Here is a 16682-nt window from a genome sequence, read left to right as displayed (position 1 = left end):
CAGACGGCCTTGCTGTGGCCAAGGGGTTGCGTTAGGTGACCTCCAGAGATCCCTTCTGCCCTGCGTTGTGTGCCGCCTGACCCTGAGCGGGTTCGTGGTGGCGCAGAGGGGCAGCCCAGCCGGTGCACAGCGCGGGCAGGAGGGCACGCACTGCACAGCCCAAATGCTCTGTGGTTGTTTAGAAAATTACTGTGCCAGAATAACTTCAAAGTACATATTCAAGCACCAGAAGTAGTAGTTCTGTTACCCTGTTCCCCTTTTTCCTCACAAACTTGAAAATGTGTTTAGTTTCTTTAGAGAAACTTCAAGGATTTATTTTCTTTTTGGCTGAATTTTTAGATCAACCATCAATTTACTCAACGGAAGCAGCAGAAGGTAGCAAGGTGAATGTGAAAGGACAGCCCAGACCCCTCACCGTCCGCCCAGGGTGTGCTTCCTGCAGTGACCCTGCTGCTGCGAGCTTGTTGGGCACGTCAGGTTTCCAAACACACACAAATCGGCTGATAAACGGGAGTGCGTGTTAACTTTGCTTCACGGGACTGAACAAGAACTTCTCATGGGTGTTTGCAGAAAACACTGCTTTTCAACTGAGTCTGAGGGTTCACAAACATTTCAGAACGCCTGTGATTCCAGGAAACCAAAGCACAATAATCAGGATTTCAGTACTAGATGGAATTACAACTTGATCCTAAACTCATTCATTGTTGCAATGAATACAACAAGGATCAAATCATAACTGATTAAAACAAAGCTGAAAGCAAATAACCAAATGACAGCATCACTGTTAAGCAAAGCTGACTGGCTGGAACGAGGAATGATAGCCCAGTGTTTGTTGTGTTGCATGTGCATGATGTTTACAAACTACATGTTAATCATCGCTAGCACCCAGCAGGAAGCTTTATTTCAAAATGGTTTTTGTTTAAAAGACAGTAAACAGGAATGTTCCAAACTCACCTAAAAACATCCGGAGGCAACAAAAGGGAAAATCGCTTGGTTCCTTGTCCAGATGAGCCCAGCTTTTAAAATCAGACACTGTAAATGAGAGGTGGGCAGCACCGGGATGCTCTTCTGGGCAGCGCTGCGTTGCAAAACTGTGGATGTCATAACTGCTTCTTATCCAGATATTGTTCCTTTTACTCCGCTGGGTGTTCGGTTGTCATCTGTCCCGGTCTCCCTGATGGACAGAGCCGAGCCTGCGCTGGAAAAGCTGCACACACTTGTGCATCTGGAAGGGACCGTGGCAGGACCCGAATCAAACAGCACACGAGCAGCTGCGTTCTCAGAGAGGATGCTCGCGGAAGTTCTGATTGGGGGAGATAAAGATGCTCCTTCAAGGAGCTTAAATATTAGAAATCTCGGGGTCTTTTTCTGGTTTGCTGGATACAATAACAACAGTCTAAACTATAAATTAGTATCCCATTTTCCAAGCTGATGCTTGTTTTCCATGGCAATAGCGCCGCTGATGAGCAGCACTGTGGATCTCAGAATATCCCCCTTGGGAGCTGCACGTTCTTACTACAGCTATTTTGTTTAGGCAATAACTGGCAGGCGTGCTGGCATTAGGAGGCAGCAGCGTGTGGCGCATGCTGAGCGCGGAGCGGGGCCGCGCACCAAGGGGTTCATCCGGAGCTGCAGGGCCCGCTCCTGAGCTTTACGCTCTGCCTAGAAAGGCCATTATATTCTAGGCTGAATTTTAATGAAAACAGAGTCTTGTGAAAGAGTTCATAGCAATAAACTCTTACATGGCAATGCTGCAGAATTTCCACAGCGAGGAGCTTTGAAAAAATGCAGGGTTTGGTGTATGCTACAAAGGAAATAATGTCTTTAATTAATTAATCTACTGTCTTGGCTGCATTACGTTTTAATATCCGTTTGCATATTCAGTGAATAAACGGGTTGTCCAGATGGTGCTTAAATGATACTTTGAAAGTGATTCTCTTGAGAACATGTGAAGGAGATGCTGTTCGGAAGCAAAGTCGTAGGATCCGTTTGCTGCAAGGTGGCGGGGTGAGCGCAGGGCCTGGCGGCGGGCGGCAGAGGTTCCTGTGCAGGACACGCTGCTCCTGCTCCAGAAACCGGGTTTAGTTCCACTGGTTCCCTTGCTCGCAGGGCTGTGTTCACACCGACGGTTCTGAGCAAGCACAATGACACATAACTTACACACGTGGTAATTGGGATACCTTGGGGGAACACTTTGACATTTTCTTAATGTGCACATAAAGTATTCTTTGTTTCTGTCGCTTTTAAAGATAAATTAAAGCAGTTTTTGAATTGAGCACAACCTGCATCATTTGTTGCTTACAAAGACCTTAAACGTGAGCCCTGCTATCCCAGGTGGGAGCAGAAGTGCCGCCCGTGGCAGCAAATCCCGGGTGTGCATTCCCAGCCAGGGGAAGGGATCAGAGTGTAACCCTTCCTGATGAAACTGTCTTGGCAGAGCTCACAGCCTTTAAAACGATACGGTCCCTCGCAGCAAATCTGTTTGATCCAGGGAACCTTTTTGCATTATGGTTTCGTCAGTGTGCATATTTTTAATAGAAACATCACCGTGCTCAATTAGCCCGTGTTTAGCAAGATTTTATTGAATTGTTCAGTGTTAAGTTGGTGAATGTGAGTATTAAAGTTATTTATGATTTATACATACAAAGAAACTAGGAAAGTAAAATCAGTAAGTAGTTGGGGGTTTTTGTAAAATGCCTGGCAAATTTAGATTAAAGAGACCGCTGTGCTTTGGCTGTGAACTCAGTGTTGGCTGGAGTGTCGTGCCTGATTGTAGGTGATAACGCTGTGTGCATGGGAAATGGAGACTCCGGAGGAGTTCCACCTGTTTCAGCTGCACAGAACGGCTCAAGACACAACCTACATTTCATGGGTTTGAAATAAGATTAAAGGGCGGTTTCTTCGTGTAGATAAATACACTTATCCATTTTTATTCTGTTGACAGCAGAGATATTGCAGACTGGGACATATTTTTTTATATGTGAATGCAGTTTAGAACGTCCCAATATCCAGTGTGGGAACAAGCTTTTAAGTACCAAAATGACAAAGAATATTTCTCATAGGAAGGGGAGAATCTGGAGCCTGTGTTTAAAATACCGTACACATCTTTACTGTTAAACTCAGCTGTTTGAAGCAGCAGGGTAAACTCCTGGTTCTGAGGGGATCAGTAGGAGTCTTGCAAAAAAATCCAACAATGCCACCCCAAGAATTTTGCCGTAGTCTGTTCTGCGAAGGCTTCCCTTGGAAACGTCTGAGCACCATCGCGCTGCAGCGTCCGTGCCCGCCGTGGCTGAGCAGAGAGAGGGCCCTGACGGGCTGCAGTCGGCCAGAGTGTTTGTGTGTCAGCCCAAACAGCTGGGAATGGTTCTGGTTGCTGTTCCGGTTATTAGGAGTTACTCCCGGCTTTGTTACTGAAGAGTGTGACTTTCCCTTGGAGTGGGAGTCTGGGCTCTGAGGTTTAATTCCTCAGCTGAAGCGGCGATGTGAGTAACTCAGGCAGCAGGTGCTGGATGGAGCCCTCCTGTCCGAGGACACCCATGGCGCGGAGGGAGATGGAAACCGCCCTGGGGAACCCTTCAGGCGCTTTCTCAAGATCTACTGGATCTAAAAATAGGCTGTGGAAGAGCAGATGTGTGTCCGCGTCCAAGGCACAGACTCGATGCCACCATGGCAAGCACGGGCCTTTCCTCTGGGGCCTGTCTGGCACAGACGGAGACTCTGTGACTGGGGGAAGCGCCTGGGATGAAAGGGGAGGATAGAAATCAGTGGATTCCAGAGGCAGTCAGTGTGGGTCTGTCGCTGAGCCCTGCCCTGGTGGGGAGCTCTCTGGAGCCCAACCCGCGGGAAGGGCCGCGAGCCAGCGGCTCCGAGCCCGGGCACGGTGACAACGGTGACAACGTGCTGCGCAGAGCTCTGGGTGGCGCCTTTTGTTTCTGCGTTGTGCTGTGGTTGTGTGTGCGCCTGTGCTGGAAACGCACTTTTGCTTCATCAACCACACTTAACTATTTATAGGTTTGGTTTTTTTAAATCGAAATTATAGAGTAGCTTTGCCAGTACTTATTACACAGAAATAAAGTCAGGACAAAGCCCTTTAAAACTAGACATTTTCAGGCCTTTCATTAGTATGGTGAGGGTTTAATTCTTAGGAAGAAAAAAAATAACATTAGAAGCATAAATGTAATGTTTCCTTGTTTTTTTAAATGTAAGTAAAGGTATTTTTGAGCATTCCCAGTTTCCCTCTCCGTCCCTGTCCCCGGGCCGGGCGGCGGTACCGTCTGTCTGTGCTGAGCACGGATTTGGATCAGTAGCAGCACGGGGCCTTAGCTGTGCTCTCCTTCCCAGCCAAAGGAGATTAAACCACTCCGGCTGCCTGGGCCGTTTTCATGGGCTTGAGAGTGGGTGGATTGTTTTTATTGGGCCCTGATCATTTTAAAAGTAGCCTAATGTGGTTAGTGCTCGTTTCACACGCGGATTGCCTGAATGGCTCGCTGCTGCTTGTGCTCTCACTGATTACTAGTGGTTTTAATTTGTTCAGAGGCTTACCCTGTAACATCTTGGTTGTATTAATCTCTGCTTGTGTTATAGCTGAAACACCGCCAATTAGTTTTTATTGAATAGTCTCCTCTGATAACCTGGAGGTGCGTTTTGTTCTCCGTGGTTTGCATTGCGGGGAGCAGCAGGGATCAGCAGAGCCGGAGCTGCGTGGGGATGCTCCCCACCTGCCCCGGGTGACAGTTCCCACCCAGTCTGTGTCTGCTCGGCTCAGCTTCGGATCCTGACCTCGTGCTTTGCACGTCTCGGTGGCCGAACAGCGCTGTGGAAGGGAGCTGTGTGCCTGTGTGCGACACTGCGCCAGCTCCGGAGCTCCCAGCTCCTCTTGTGTTTTCTGTTCATGCGTCACGCTGTGCTCTTCATGTCATGTTGTCTGTAAAAGTGCCTGACGAGACTTTGCTTAAACATCGAAGCCTGTAAAACTGAAAAATATCTGATGTGCACTGACTCTAAGTCAGAATCCTACAATTCACAGGGAGTTTTAAAATAGTTTTTAAAGTCTTGTCCCCCTGGTGAACACCTCTCCGTGTAGACGTCATCTTCTCTGAATTGGATGAAGACGAAGGCAGACAGTCGCCTCCTAGGTTACACCCAGACTGGAAGTGGGAGTTCTGATCTGAACTGTCTGACTTATTTGTTCCATTAGCGATTCAGCAAACCTGGAACACAGTGCTTGTTGCTGGGTTTCCCAACAGAGAGCAGCACGTTTGCTGTCCCCTCCCCAGCCTGCCTGCCTGCTCCATGTCCCCAGAGCTCGGCTGGGAACCACTGTCGGAGCCTCTGTCAGAGTTGACGTTGGAGTTGGTGTTGGAGCCACTGCCGGAGTTGGTGCTGGAATTGGTGTTGGAGCCGCTGTCGGAGTTGGTGCTGGGTTGGTGTTGGAGCTGCTGTCGGAGTTGGTGCTGGAGCTTGTGTCAGAGCTGCTCCCAGAGCCGGTGTCGGAGTTGGTGCTGGAGTTGGTGTCGGAGCCGCTGTCGGAGCTGGTGCCTCAGGCCTGAGCTGTGGCCGTTGGGGCTGTTTGTCACTGCGAGGAATCTCAGAGAACATCCCCACAGTTGCCCCCCAGTCTGTATTGAGCTCTGGGAGCGTTCCCTCACATCGAGGACTGAAAAGAAAACTCCCCCATTGCCTTTGTCCCCTGCAGGTGCTGCCGAGCGCTCTGTGGCGGCGCTGAAGGCGAGGGGCACACAGCGCACCGAGCCATTAACGCATCTCTGAGCACTGAACCCTTCACTTCTCTCTTCACACTCTCTCCCTCCTCCTCAGATTCTGTGCCTCACAGAATTTATTTTCGTCCTCTTTTTGCTGAGTACAGATTGTTGGTGTCCCTGGACAGCCCAGAAGTGAAAGCAGTTTGGAAAAGGTTTAAAAAACTGTAAAACACCCCATGTGGACAAGTATGTTTTACAGTTGTTTATTTAGGATGTAAGTAAAACAAATGGAAGAAGTGGAAACGGACACGTTTAGAGTTGTGTTCACATCAAGTCGTGTGTAGAGCTGTAGAAATTAATCATAGTATGTGTGAGGCCGGTAATAACCATGAAAATGAGCAATAAAAGGCCATCTCTTTCTCTCGCTGAAAAGGATTAACACCGTCCAACAAATGCTCCATAGCAGCTGTGCCAGGGTAACTGTTAGGGAATTAGTTCTTCATTCTCAAGGGCAATATTATTTCCATTAGAACCGTGTCAAACAGTTGCACTTGATTATCAATTAAGTTGGGGTTTTTGGGGATTTTTTTAAGTGTTGACCTGAGCTATTGCAAACACTACTGGACAAGATGGTGTTTTAATGTATCTTTCAACATGCCTTCCTCTCATTTCTTTCCCTAAAATGGTTTTGCCCAGTGGGCTCGTGAGCGTCGTTCAAAGAGCGGTGGGTGCTGGCTGCCCCCTGCACCGACGTGGTCCCGCGGGGCCGGGGGTGCTGCACGGCCCCAAAAGCAGCTCCCAGGGGTCATCCCCGGGACTCCGCGTCCCCGCGCAGGACCTGCCGCCAGGCAGCGCCAGGGACACGCTCTGGTGTCTCTGGCAGTCTCTTCAAACTCATTTCTTTATTAGCCTAAGCACCTTCGCATGATGAGATGCTGTTCCCAGCGATTCCATATGCAGTGATGCAGGCTGAGCTGGGAAAACAGATGGACATCACCACCTCTAATGAGCAGGCGTCGTCTTTAGAAGAGAAGGAAAATACGGTTTCTTCGATTCTGAAATCATGAAGGGAATGTTAATCAGAATAGTTACCATTTCAGCTAGTCTCCAGCAAGATTCAGAGGAAGAAGAAACAGTACCACACCAGCACCACCAGTACTGGCCAGTATGCCCCCTGGGAGCTCGCTCTGCTGGGCAGGACCTTTGGGGAAAATAGCAATTATTGCTTGTCAGATTTCGTTTCGTTCCTTCAGGTGCATTTCCTGTAGATCAGTGCAGCTGCTGTGCTTGTTGGGACGTTGCTCTAACAAACCCTTCCCAGCGATCCTGTCTGGCGGCACAAAGCCAAAGAGCAGGGGCAGCGTGCAGCCAGGCCCTGTGCTGGGGCCTGGAGCGCTCACCTGCCTGCAGGCCCTCTTCTTCCTCCTGTCCCGCTCCTCTCTTCCTCCTGTCCCGCTCCTCTCTTCTCTTTGCAGTCAGCAGGCTGTCTGAGCATCCTTCTCCAGGAACCACAGGAACCATCTCTTCCTTTGTTACAATCTGCTGTCCTGGCTTTTTAAAATGAGAAGAAGTAAGGTTACTGGTGGAGGACATAATGAGATTTCTCATTTACTGCCGCTCGGTGTGTTTGTCTCCACATCACAATTCCATCAAGACCTGCCCAACCACTATTTTAATTGTTCTGTGAGACTTTAATGCTTGAGCCTGGTCCGTCTCAGTGTTGAACGGGGATCCCCTTGGCGGAGTTAGCACAATCCCGGTGTGGTGCTTTGTGCACACTTAGTGCTGCTGCTGACCGGTGGTTACAGCGCTCATTCTGCTCCTGTTTAAACTGGGGCACCGTCATTTTGGCTTTCGTGGCAAACGAAATGAGCACTACAGCCAATCGAGGGGTGGTTTTCAAAAGCAGACCAAGGACAGGAGCTTGTGATGCACTGTTGTACCTTTTGGAGCGTGGCGAGGCAGAGGATTTAAAACATGTTTTTCTTCTGGGGACCATTCAATTACTACATCAGTTACCACATGAGTGAGATTAAGCAGCACTTTTCAAGATTAGGAAAATATATAAAGAGCTAAATAAAACCGTCAGTGAATTGGAAGTAAATGCAAGGTGAGCCAACAAAAACAGAATGAGCAAAGATCTGGACATTCCATCTGGCCATCGACGCTCCAGCAGGGACTGCAGCTCTGCCAGGGGAGGGCCGGTGTCGAACAGCTCGGCTCCGAGCAGTCACGTCGGGTTCGGCACAGTGCAGTTGTTGTTGATCAAATGCACATTTTGCAGTGAAACCATCTGCAATGTGATTTGCGTCTTGCCTGACCAGAATATAATGAGCGTGCACTAGCGTGTTGCAGTAAATGAGTTTCTGTGCTGTTGTTAACAACTTAGGCGATTCTTTTTGTAAAATCAGAAAATAATGGTAGTGCTGGCCGTGTCTAAAGTGGGAACATGCAGCAGGTTGCCTGATGTGTGTGCAGCAGGGCTGGAGGCGATGGGACAGCCGGCATTGCTGGGGTTGCTGGCCACGGAGTTGCCCGGTCAGGGGAAGGAGGAGTCCCCAGACCCTCCTGCTCGGCCTTTCTAGACCAGGCCTTGCAAAACCGGGTTCAAGTGAACGGCTGAGGACGTCCCGGCGGGGCTGAGGGAGCAGCTGTGCTCCTGTTAGAAGATTCACAAAACCTACAAAAGACCTCATGAATTTCTAAAGACTCCGAAATGAAGAGTGTGCAGAATAACACCTGCTTGTGTTTCCTGAGGCCTGTTGTTGCATCTGCCCTGACAAAGGATCCTGAAGAATGCACATTGTTTGTATGTTTTCTAAACATTTCACGGGACACCATTTCTAGCGGCTCATTTGAATATCCAGGAATATCCTTTCACATTAATCCCCTCTGCAATCAAACAAGAATTGAGAGGAAAATCTGTTCTTGTTTTGATATTTGAAAAAGCAGTCTGCTGAAAATCAAATAATTACGATTGCTGGAGGCATTGATGAAGGTGGTTGGGAACTGAACAATTGGTCCCTTTCTGTGATTTTCCTTTGCCGTTCCATGAAGCTTTTCCACCTTTGCTCCCGCGAGTGATTGAGGGCAGGGCACATCACTGGGCTTGCGGTGCCCGTGGGGATCTCGTAGGGCTGTGGCAGTACCAGGATGTTTGAGTTCACAGGAGTGCTGAAGAGCTTACAAGGAAGTGTGTCGCCTCTTTTTTTTTTCTTCAAAATACTCCAAACAGTAGCAGAGACAATGCTGGTGGTACCGAAAGTAGAATTAACTCCCTGTGACAGGTTTAGCTTGTGAACAAGCATTAGTTCTCCATCGCTCTGCAGGTGCTGTGAGGTGAGCGGGCGGTTTTGGCGCTGCTGGCCCGGCAGCTCCGCTCTGCTCGCACAAACCCAGCGCCGGTTTTCCTGCTGGGCTCCTGGCTCCTCTGTCCCGTCCCATCCCATCCCAGCCCATCCCATCCCAGGATGGCGGCAGCGCCCGGCGCGGTGACCTTCAGCCCTGTGCTTTTGTTACTTTGCATTTTCTTTCTGCACTCCATCACCAAGGTTAGTGAGCAAGCAGAGGCTTGGTTTAACGTTACACCAACATGATATGACATTTTCTACTTGTTTTGTGATCTTTTCTCCTCTTTCTCTCTTCTTCAGACTCAAGCCAGTGCTTTATAAAATACATTCCAACTTCCTGGATGTAGTTCATATTGACTACTGTAGGTAGCGGTGCTGGGAATGAGTGTGTTTCTGGTTCCCAGCCCTCCCAGCCAGCGCCTGGCTCTGGAGCGGCGCGGTGGCTGCTCCCTGCAGGTGTGTTCGGGCGGCGGGCACGGGAAAGGAAGGGTGCCACGGGTTGTCTTCGTGTCAGCCAGGCTTTTGTTCTTCTCGGAACCGCTGGGCACTGGGATGTTGGAAATTCAGCTGCACTTGGGAGCTGCAGTTGGAGTCAGTAGGTGCTGTGCTGGTGCTCAGCAGTGCTGCTGGAGCTGAGCGCGCTGGCGCTGGCGCTGCCGGGATGGGTGAAGGAGCCAGGCGCAGTTTTGGTGGGGAGCAGCAGCGTTCCCCACGGGACTGCGCTGGGTTACACTGGAGCGGGATAGGATCGCAAACATGAGCAAGAGAGCGATAATTTTAATGCAATCCAGATTAATAATGTTATTTTAATGTTCTTTCTTGAATGTGAATAAATATTATTTCAATATCTAAGTTACGCAACGGGCCTTTTTGTCACTTTGAATAGTTGGTAATTGAAAAATCTTTTCCATCTGTTTATAATAAAAAGCATCTGTTCAACATCTGCCAGAAGAAAAAAAAGGCTTTGGTGGGAGAGAATCTGTGGATTAGGGAGAACGGTGTCTGTTCGGAGGCCGGGAACCACGGGGGGAACCTGCATCATCTGCACTGTCAGAGTTCAGAACGTGCTCGAGCCGGAGCTGGTCCTGGGGGCCGGGGCCGCTGAGCTCCCGCAGCCCCACACGGATCCTCCTTCCAGCCATCGCCCGCCCTGCTCAGCTTCGCGTGGTGCCAGCGCTCGTCCTGCTTCGCATCTCTGCAGTAGTGACCTGCCTTTTCCAAACCAGTGATTTGCCATCACATGCCAAGTCAAGTCTGCTGCCGTCTTTGCTTTGGCCCTTAACCGCAGCCTTCAGATCCCTGATCCCTTTGCAGGGGCGCAGCCGCGTCCCTGGCCGTTCTTCTCTGCACTAAGAGAAGACGTTATTTCACATTCCTCCAAATGTTTTTTGCCAGCACTGGGAACAGTGACACGGGAGGTGCAAGCGTGTCCTTTGGATGGTGCTTAGTGACGCAATTTCAGATCTTCATTTGGATCTGTCGAACTGATCAAGTGCCACTGCAAAGCAATTATCAAGCAATTACAGCGACCTCATTTGCCCTTTCAAAGGTGACCGAGGTGGGCTGGAGCCGTGCGGCTCCGCTGGTGACTGCAGGGCTCGCCTCTTGCAGTCCTGTCCCGCGCCTGACACAGCACTGACAAAGTGTTTCGCTCCACAGCGAGCAGAGCAGCAGAGTTGACACTATCATCTCTTGCGTGTAGATATCACTGAAGAATTTTGGTGGCGGATCTGGTTCCTTTTGTGGTTGCCGTGATTTGCTGCCCCAGTCGGGGATCGGTGACTGGGGAGTGCTGGAGACACAAACACGCCAGGGCTGTCAGGGTGCAAATGCTGCAGAGTTGTGAATCCCTGCCCTTTTAAATTTATAGACTCCATATTGTGTTATATCGGTCTTTATATAAAGCTGCAGCATGAATTACTATTTGTATTACATTTGTTGATCAAACTATTATCTGATAAAATCTGATTTAAGATATAAGAAGAAATCAAGAACTGAGATGCAGCTCCATTTTGCTCAACTTTCCCTAATTTTTCCTTCTTCCTTCTGCGTTTTTTTCAGCACTGTGGTGGTTCTGGTTCGGGTGTTAATTGTCCAGCTGTTCTCCAGCAAACCGGGCAGTGCGCAGCCAGCCCCTTGCTGGGCTGTGCTGTGTGGGCAATGCCTGCACGTTGCAGTTGAGCACGCAGTGAGTGACGCCGGGCGTCCTTCCCCAGCTCCCAGCGGAGACACCGAGCACACACACAAAGGGCTTTGGTCTTCATTGCTTTTTCTTTAGCGTATGATTGCTATCAAGTTTCTTTCTGAGTGCTTTGTTTATGGATGTCTCTTGTTAGAGCCTTTGTTTCCAAGAGACCATTCTTGCTCACTGAAAGACAACATCATTTTTGACTGCATCTTGCCTTTTCATCAATTATGCTGTGAATTTCCCCTGATGATATGGGGGAAAAGCTATTTCATTTCCATTTTGAAGGCAAAATTCCCCTATGTGCAGTGGTGACTGGTTGAGATCCGGAGCTGATCCAGTCTGTTGAAGTCAATGAGCATCTTCGGTTGGCTGTGGTGTCTTTGGATGGGGCCCTGGGACCGCGATCCTGTCCGCGGAGGTCGGTGGGAATCGCCTTTGATTTCGCTGAACGCTGATGGAGACGTTTAACAAGCAGTGCGTTGAGGCAGCATTTGGATGTTTCTCTGTTCAAATGATCTACTTGCAGAATCTTCATTTCCTGGGTACCTGATAAGTGGAGAAATGAAGAGTCATTTCCAAATATTTTGTTGGCAGTTTAGGTCTTGTGATTAATGTAAGTTGGATGTCAAATACCTTTTTTTCCGTTCTCATCCCCATTCGGAAAGAACCATCTCCTCGACTTTTTGGATGTGTTTACAGCCCTACAGCTCTGGCAGCTTTCCTGCCACAGGGTCCCATTATACGTCCCTGTTACCACTCCTCTCGCTCTCGTCGAATCTGCACAGACAGTGTAACCGAGGGATCCCTGTGCTGGATTTACTGCCCCTCTGTGAGCTGGAGAACAGTGCCCGGGAGGTTACAAAGGCCGAAGCGCAGCCTCTGTCTTTCTGCTCCGCTTTCCCATTGCTCTGCGTTTCCACAAGCAGTGAAGTGCTACATCTGCTTTGCAGCTTCGTTTGCGTGATCTCATGATCATCAGTCCCCGGGAGAGAGCACAGCCCAAGGCGCACGTGGTCTTTACTCGCACAGACAGAACATGACAAACGCTTCTGCGTTCTCACGTGGTCTGGGTTTCGCTCAGAAAAACAGAGCCGCACAATCCGAATTGTCTGTTGCTTGGCCCGCGTTCAGTGTGATGAAGACAGACTATATGTTTTCATACTGAGCACATATGCTTTACTGGAGTTAGTCACATATTGTAAAGCTATTTTTTTACATCATCTTTTACTGTTCCTGTTTAATTTTGGGTTGTCAAAGAAGTAGCACTAGACACTGCGCCGATGGATGCCACGGGCCGTTCTCTTGTTAACAGTGTTTTACGGCAGATGCCTTCAGGGTCCATAGTTCTGTTGGACCCTTTCCGGTAAGGATGACTGACCCTTTTCACAGTGGCGCAGGCTCGCGCTGAGGACCCAGCAGCTGCCCGGTCCTGACCGCTGGCTCTGGGAGAGTTCTGTGTGTCTGAGGAGCACGGAGCCGGCTCGGGCAGCGCCGGCTGGTCCCTGTGCGCGGGGTGACAAACGTGTCCCCGCCACAGCCGGACGTGGAGCTCGTCAGCTCTCAAGAGTGGGAAAACGAATGGCAGGGACCGAATGGCTGTGGGGTCCGTTCTGTTTCCTCTTCAGTGCGTGGAGAGCATCTGGCAACCGTAGGACGTTAATTTTCTGTGTCTGTATTATTGTTAATTGTAGGTGGCATCGTTGCCATATGGTCGGTCTCTGGCACGTGGCTTTAGCAGCCAGGCTATTTCTTATTCTTACCGCAAACAGCAGGACATGGAGAGCACAGCCCAGAGCAGCTGGTCTCGAAGGTGTTAACTCCCTCGGTACTTAACTTGTGAGGCTTTCGTTATGAAAGTCTGGAATTAGTTTAAGGCAGTGGGTTCAAGTGTTGTGCCTTATTTCTATATTTAAAGTTAATATGTGTGAGTTATGATTGCAGTGATACAGACATATGATTTTAAGAATGTTCCCTTGTTTAGGCTCATTGCAGGGTAGGTATGATGACTTCACGTTATCTGGAGCAACGTTTGGATGAGAGATCTGTCATCAGCTGAAATAAACCTGCACATGTCTCAGAGGAAGATGAAAAGCATTTAAATATGCCAGCTGGAAAGCATTTGCTGTTTCTTTTTATCCCCCCTCTAACACTGAAAATCCCATAGTGTGCATCTGTGTAGGTCTCATAGAGCCCCAGGTCGCGGGAGGTTTGTGTGGCATTAGGCCGTACTAAGCCATTTAGACAGCCCTGATGTGTCAGTAATCCCACCCCAGTTAAGGCTGAGCTGCAGCTCCGGCTCAGCCTCTCGGGCACTCCTGCTCCGTTCGCTTGGTGGGGGCTCAGCAGTGGCGTTATGAGGCAGTGAAACGCTGCTGTGAATGGAACCTCCTGACCGAGCTGGTGGAAGCTGCTCAGGATTAATCCACCCTCTGGTCTCGGGCAGCGTGTCTGGGTACTGCTGGGAACAGAGATCGCTTGCTGTGAGAAGCCCACACCAAGACCTGCCTGGTGAATCCCGTTTGCCGTACGTGTTGGGCCGGAGCTGCTCTCCTCCTGAATGCCCAAAGCCTCGCTGTGTGCGGGGCGGCACGGCGCCGGGGATGGGTTTGCAGGAATCACTGGAGGTTCAGCGCTGCCTGAAGGGCAGATGAAGCCGGTCGGGTTTGCACCAGCCTGTGCCAAACCAGATCGAATCAGAGCTAATGGAAGAGAGGTGGGTGTGCGCTGGAGGCTGGATCATTGTGTAAGAGCGGTCCTTGCTTTCTGATTCTGCAGGAATGCAGCCGCTTATTTCAGTGGAGCCTTGCTGACAGAACAAAGCTGGCCGCCCAGCCCCGCTCCAGATGTCAGCCCTGTTCCTGGCGCGCCTGCCGCACCGGGAATCCTCGCTTACCACTTCATCTCCGAGGACCCTCTTCATGTGCAACACATCTGCCTGATCAGCAGCAAAGTTTTGGCCGTGTTTTGACATGAGAAAATTCTTGGCTTTCTTTAGAAGGTTCATGCGATTCCTGACTGTCTTCAGCTGCTGATGGCAAAAATATGACAAAAAGAGCTTTCCCACTTCTCCGGGGCTGTAAGTGATAACGTGTCTCTCCAAATGCAAAGACACAGCAGGGCCTGAGCAGCTGCACCTTCCTGGGGTGGATCTGCGCTTTCATTAACTGCCTGAACAACAGGCGACCTTAAATATCCAGAGCATTATTCATTTTTGTCTTCAAAGCTTTGGAAATCCATCTTGCCTTGTAATGTATGGGGAAAATAATGAAAGCAGAAGGATGCTTATTTACAGAAATGTACAGTAAGTTGTAGCTAAGTATACATTTAACCTCAATGAAAAAATCAGAATAACATATCCCAGGTTCTGCTTAATCATTGAGAACGGAAGGATGAAGTTTCTCAACGCATCAAGAGGAAAGTCTTGTACTGTAGGTCCTTCACGTTGGGCCGTTTTGGGAAATGTGTTCGGCAGTGACAACAAAAGGGAACACGCTGCTCCGGCTGATGAAACGCAGCCGAGATGGCTCAGATTAACATTCTAGCGCAACTGAAGAAACTCAGCGTGTCTGAATCATTTACTGCAAATTGGCAGATGGCTGTAGTAAAAGGATTTCCACGAACCAAGGGTAACAAAGCAACAGCAAGTACAGCTAATATTGCTTTTCTCATTCCTATTAAAAACAAAGTGAACACCTGTAGCTTCAAAGCCCATGGAATGCCAGGAGCTCTTGATGCAGGTAATTGCTCACCAGAGCCCCTCCTCACTGTCTGTACCTGTCTGTACCTGTCCTGCCGTCCGTACCTGTCCTGCTGTCCCCGTGGCTCTGTCCCTGCTGCCTGGGCTTGCGCTGAGTGCTTGGCCCAGCATCGTGGGGCTCAGGAGGGTTACCTTGGCATCGTGGGACCCAGGACGGTCACCTTGGCATCGTGGGGCCCAGGACGGTCACCCCAGCATCCTTTGGTCTTCACATCACCACGAGGCAGCCCCCGTAAATGGAATATGTCAAACTTCAAGCCGTTCAGTGTCCAAACCTCTGAGCATGTTGCACTTGGGCTCAGGACTGGTCTTTAATGTACGTGTTTGCTCTGGCACCTCTTCTTTGTCCTTCCCGTGGCTGGTCCCGTTTCTCTTGGAAGAGCCCACTCCAGATGGGTCTGAGACAGCCTGCATTAACTTTTAACGATTTGATCCCCTGGGTCCAAGAGAAGGTGGGGCAGAAATCCCGTTTGCCCTGCAGCAGGTCCGGCCGAGGACAAGCAGGTGCATGAGTGCCGGTCCCAGCTCCCCCAGCACCAGGGTGGTCACCATCCAGTCCTGAAGCTCTTGGCTTTTCATCCCACTTCCAACTGCAAGAATTGCAGAGGACACATCGTCTTCATTTAGGGGGTCAAGGTTAGTAGTTACAAATGAAATGTGGATGGATGTCGGTGACTGCTTTCCTCGGGCTGCTGATTCTGAACAGTTCATTCTGTGTGTCCCGCTTAGCTCGACAGGTGGAGCGGTCAGAGCCCCGATAGGAATCGTGTGCCACGTTAGCTGCGCTGTGTCATTTTACTGTTGTATTCATCCCATGCTGGGAATTCCTCAGTGCAGTGTGGGGTGTGTTCCGACTCGGGAAAAACCTGGAAAGGAAATTTGGCATTTGTTTCAAAAGAGCTTGTTTGTTAAAGGTAACAAAAATTACTTTCAGTCGGATTTTCCGCTGTTTTCATTGTACATGTACAAATTAAAGAAAAATTGAAATATCTTTTCCAGCAGAGCAACATTTAGTCTAGTATAATGTGATTATACATTTAGCCTAGTATGATGTCATTGTAAAGATGTCACTTTCATTAAGAAGTTAGTAAATAGAGACAATTTAGTATAGCTTGTGGCTTGTCAGGAATCCGCTGTGCTGTGCTGTACTGCTACAGCTTTGCGCTCTGCGGAAACTGCGGCTTGTGGCCAAAAAGCGGGAAACATCAAGTCTTATGTGTATTAAAATGCATGTAGCGTTTTAGCTGGCAGTGGTCGCATGTGACTGCAGTACCAAATCTGCTGTGGGAAGCCAGCTGCTTACCCCTACGAATAGTGCATGCAGTTTTTAGTGATCTGGTGTTTTGAAAGCGAGCGTGTGCTTTCCGAGCAGGGAGAGCACTCGGGGTCACCGGCTCTCCCTGTGCTGGCAGCAAGAACTCAGGTGGAGAAGGACACGGTTGGTGAGGAGCAGAAGGTTTGCTGGGCTCCACAAGGGTTTGCTGGGCTCCACAAGGTTTTGCTGGGCTCCACAAGGGTTTGCTGGGTTCCACAAGGGTTTGCTGGGCTCCACAAGGGTCTGCTGGGCTCCACAAGGGTTTGCGGGGTTCCACGAGGGTTTGCTGGGTTCCACGAGGGTTTGCTGGGTTCCACGAGGGTTTGCTGGGCTCCACGAGGGTTTGCTGAGCTGCACAAGGGTTTACTGG

The 16682-nt window shown here is 49.7% G+C and overlaps 1 protein-coding gene across 3 annotated transcripts in view; it reads left to right on the top strand.

Moving 5' to 3' along the window:
• RAP2B (RAP2B, member of RAS oncogene family) overlaps positions 1-16682 on the top strand; it is a 90010-nt gene that overhangs the window by 67813 nt on the left and 5515 nt on the right. Inside the window, exon 4 of one of the 3 annotated variants that reach the window (XR_011740568.1) lies at positions 340-2253. The exons of 1 other annotated variant lie outside the window; for it this stretch is intronic. Coding sequence is in view for 1 of the 2 variants with exons in the window: in XM_071812789.1 (XP_071668890.1) it covers positions 14016-14050 (35 nt within the window). In the remaining variant the exon portion in view is untranslated. Of the gene's footprint in view, positions 1-339; positions 2254-14015; positions 15463-16682 lie in introns of those variants that run through there. One more of the 3 variants, XM_071812789.1, reaches the window with a different exon arrangement.

This window comes from Patagioenas fasciata, chromosome 9, assembly GCF_037038585.1.
Source record: "Patagioenas fasciata isolate bPatFas1 chromosome 9, bPatFas1.hap1, whole genome shotgun sequence".
Classification (NCBI taxonomy): Eukaryota; Metazoa; Chordata; class Aves; order Columbiformes; family Columbidae; genus Patagioenas; species Patagioenas fasciata.
Note: the sequence above shows the minus strand (reverse complement) of the source record. Positions and strands in the feature narration are given on the sequence as shown.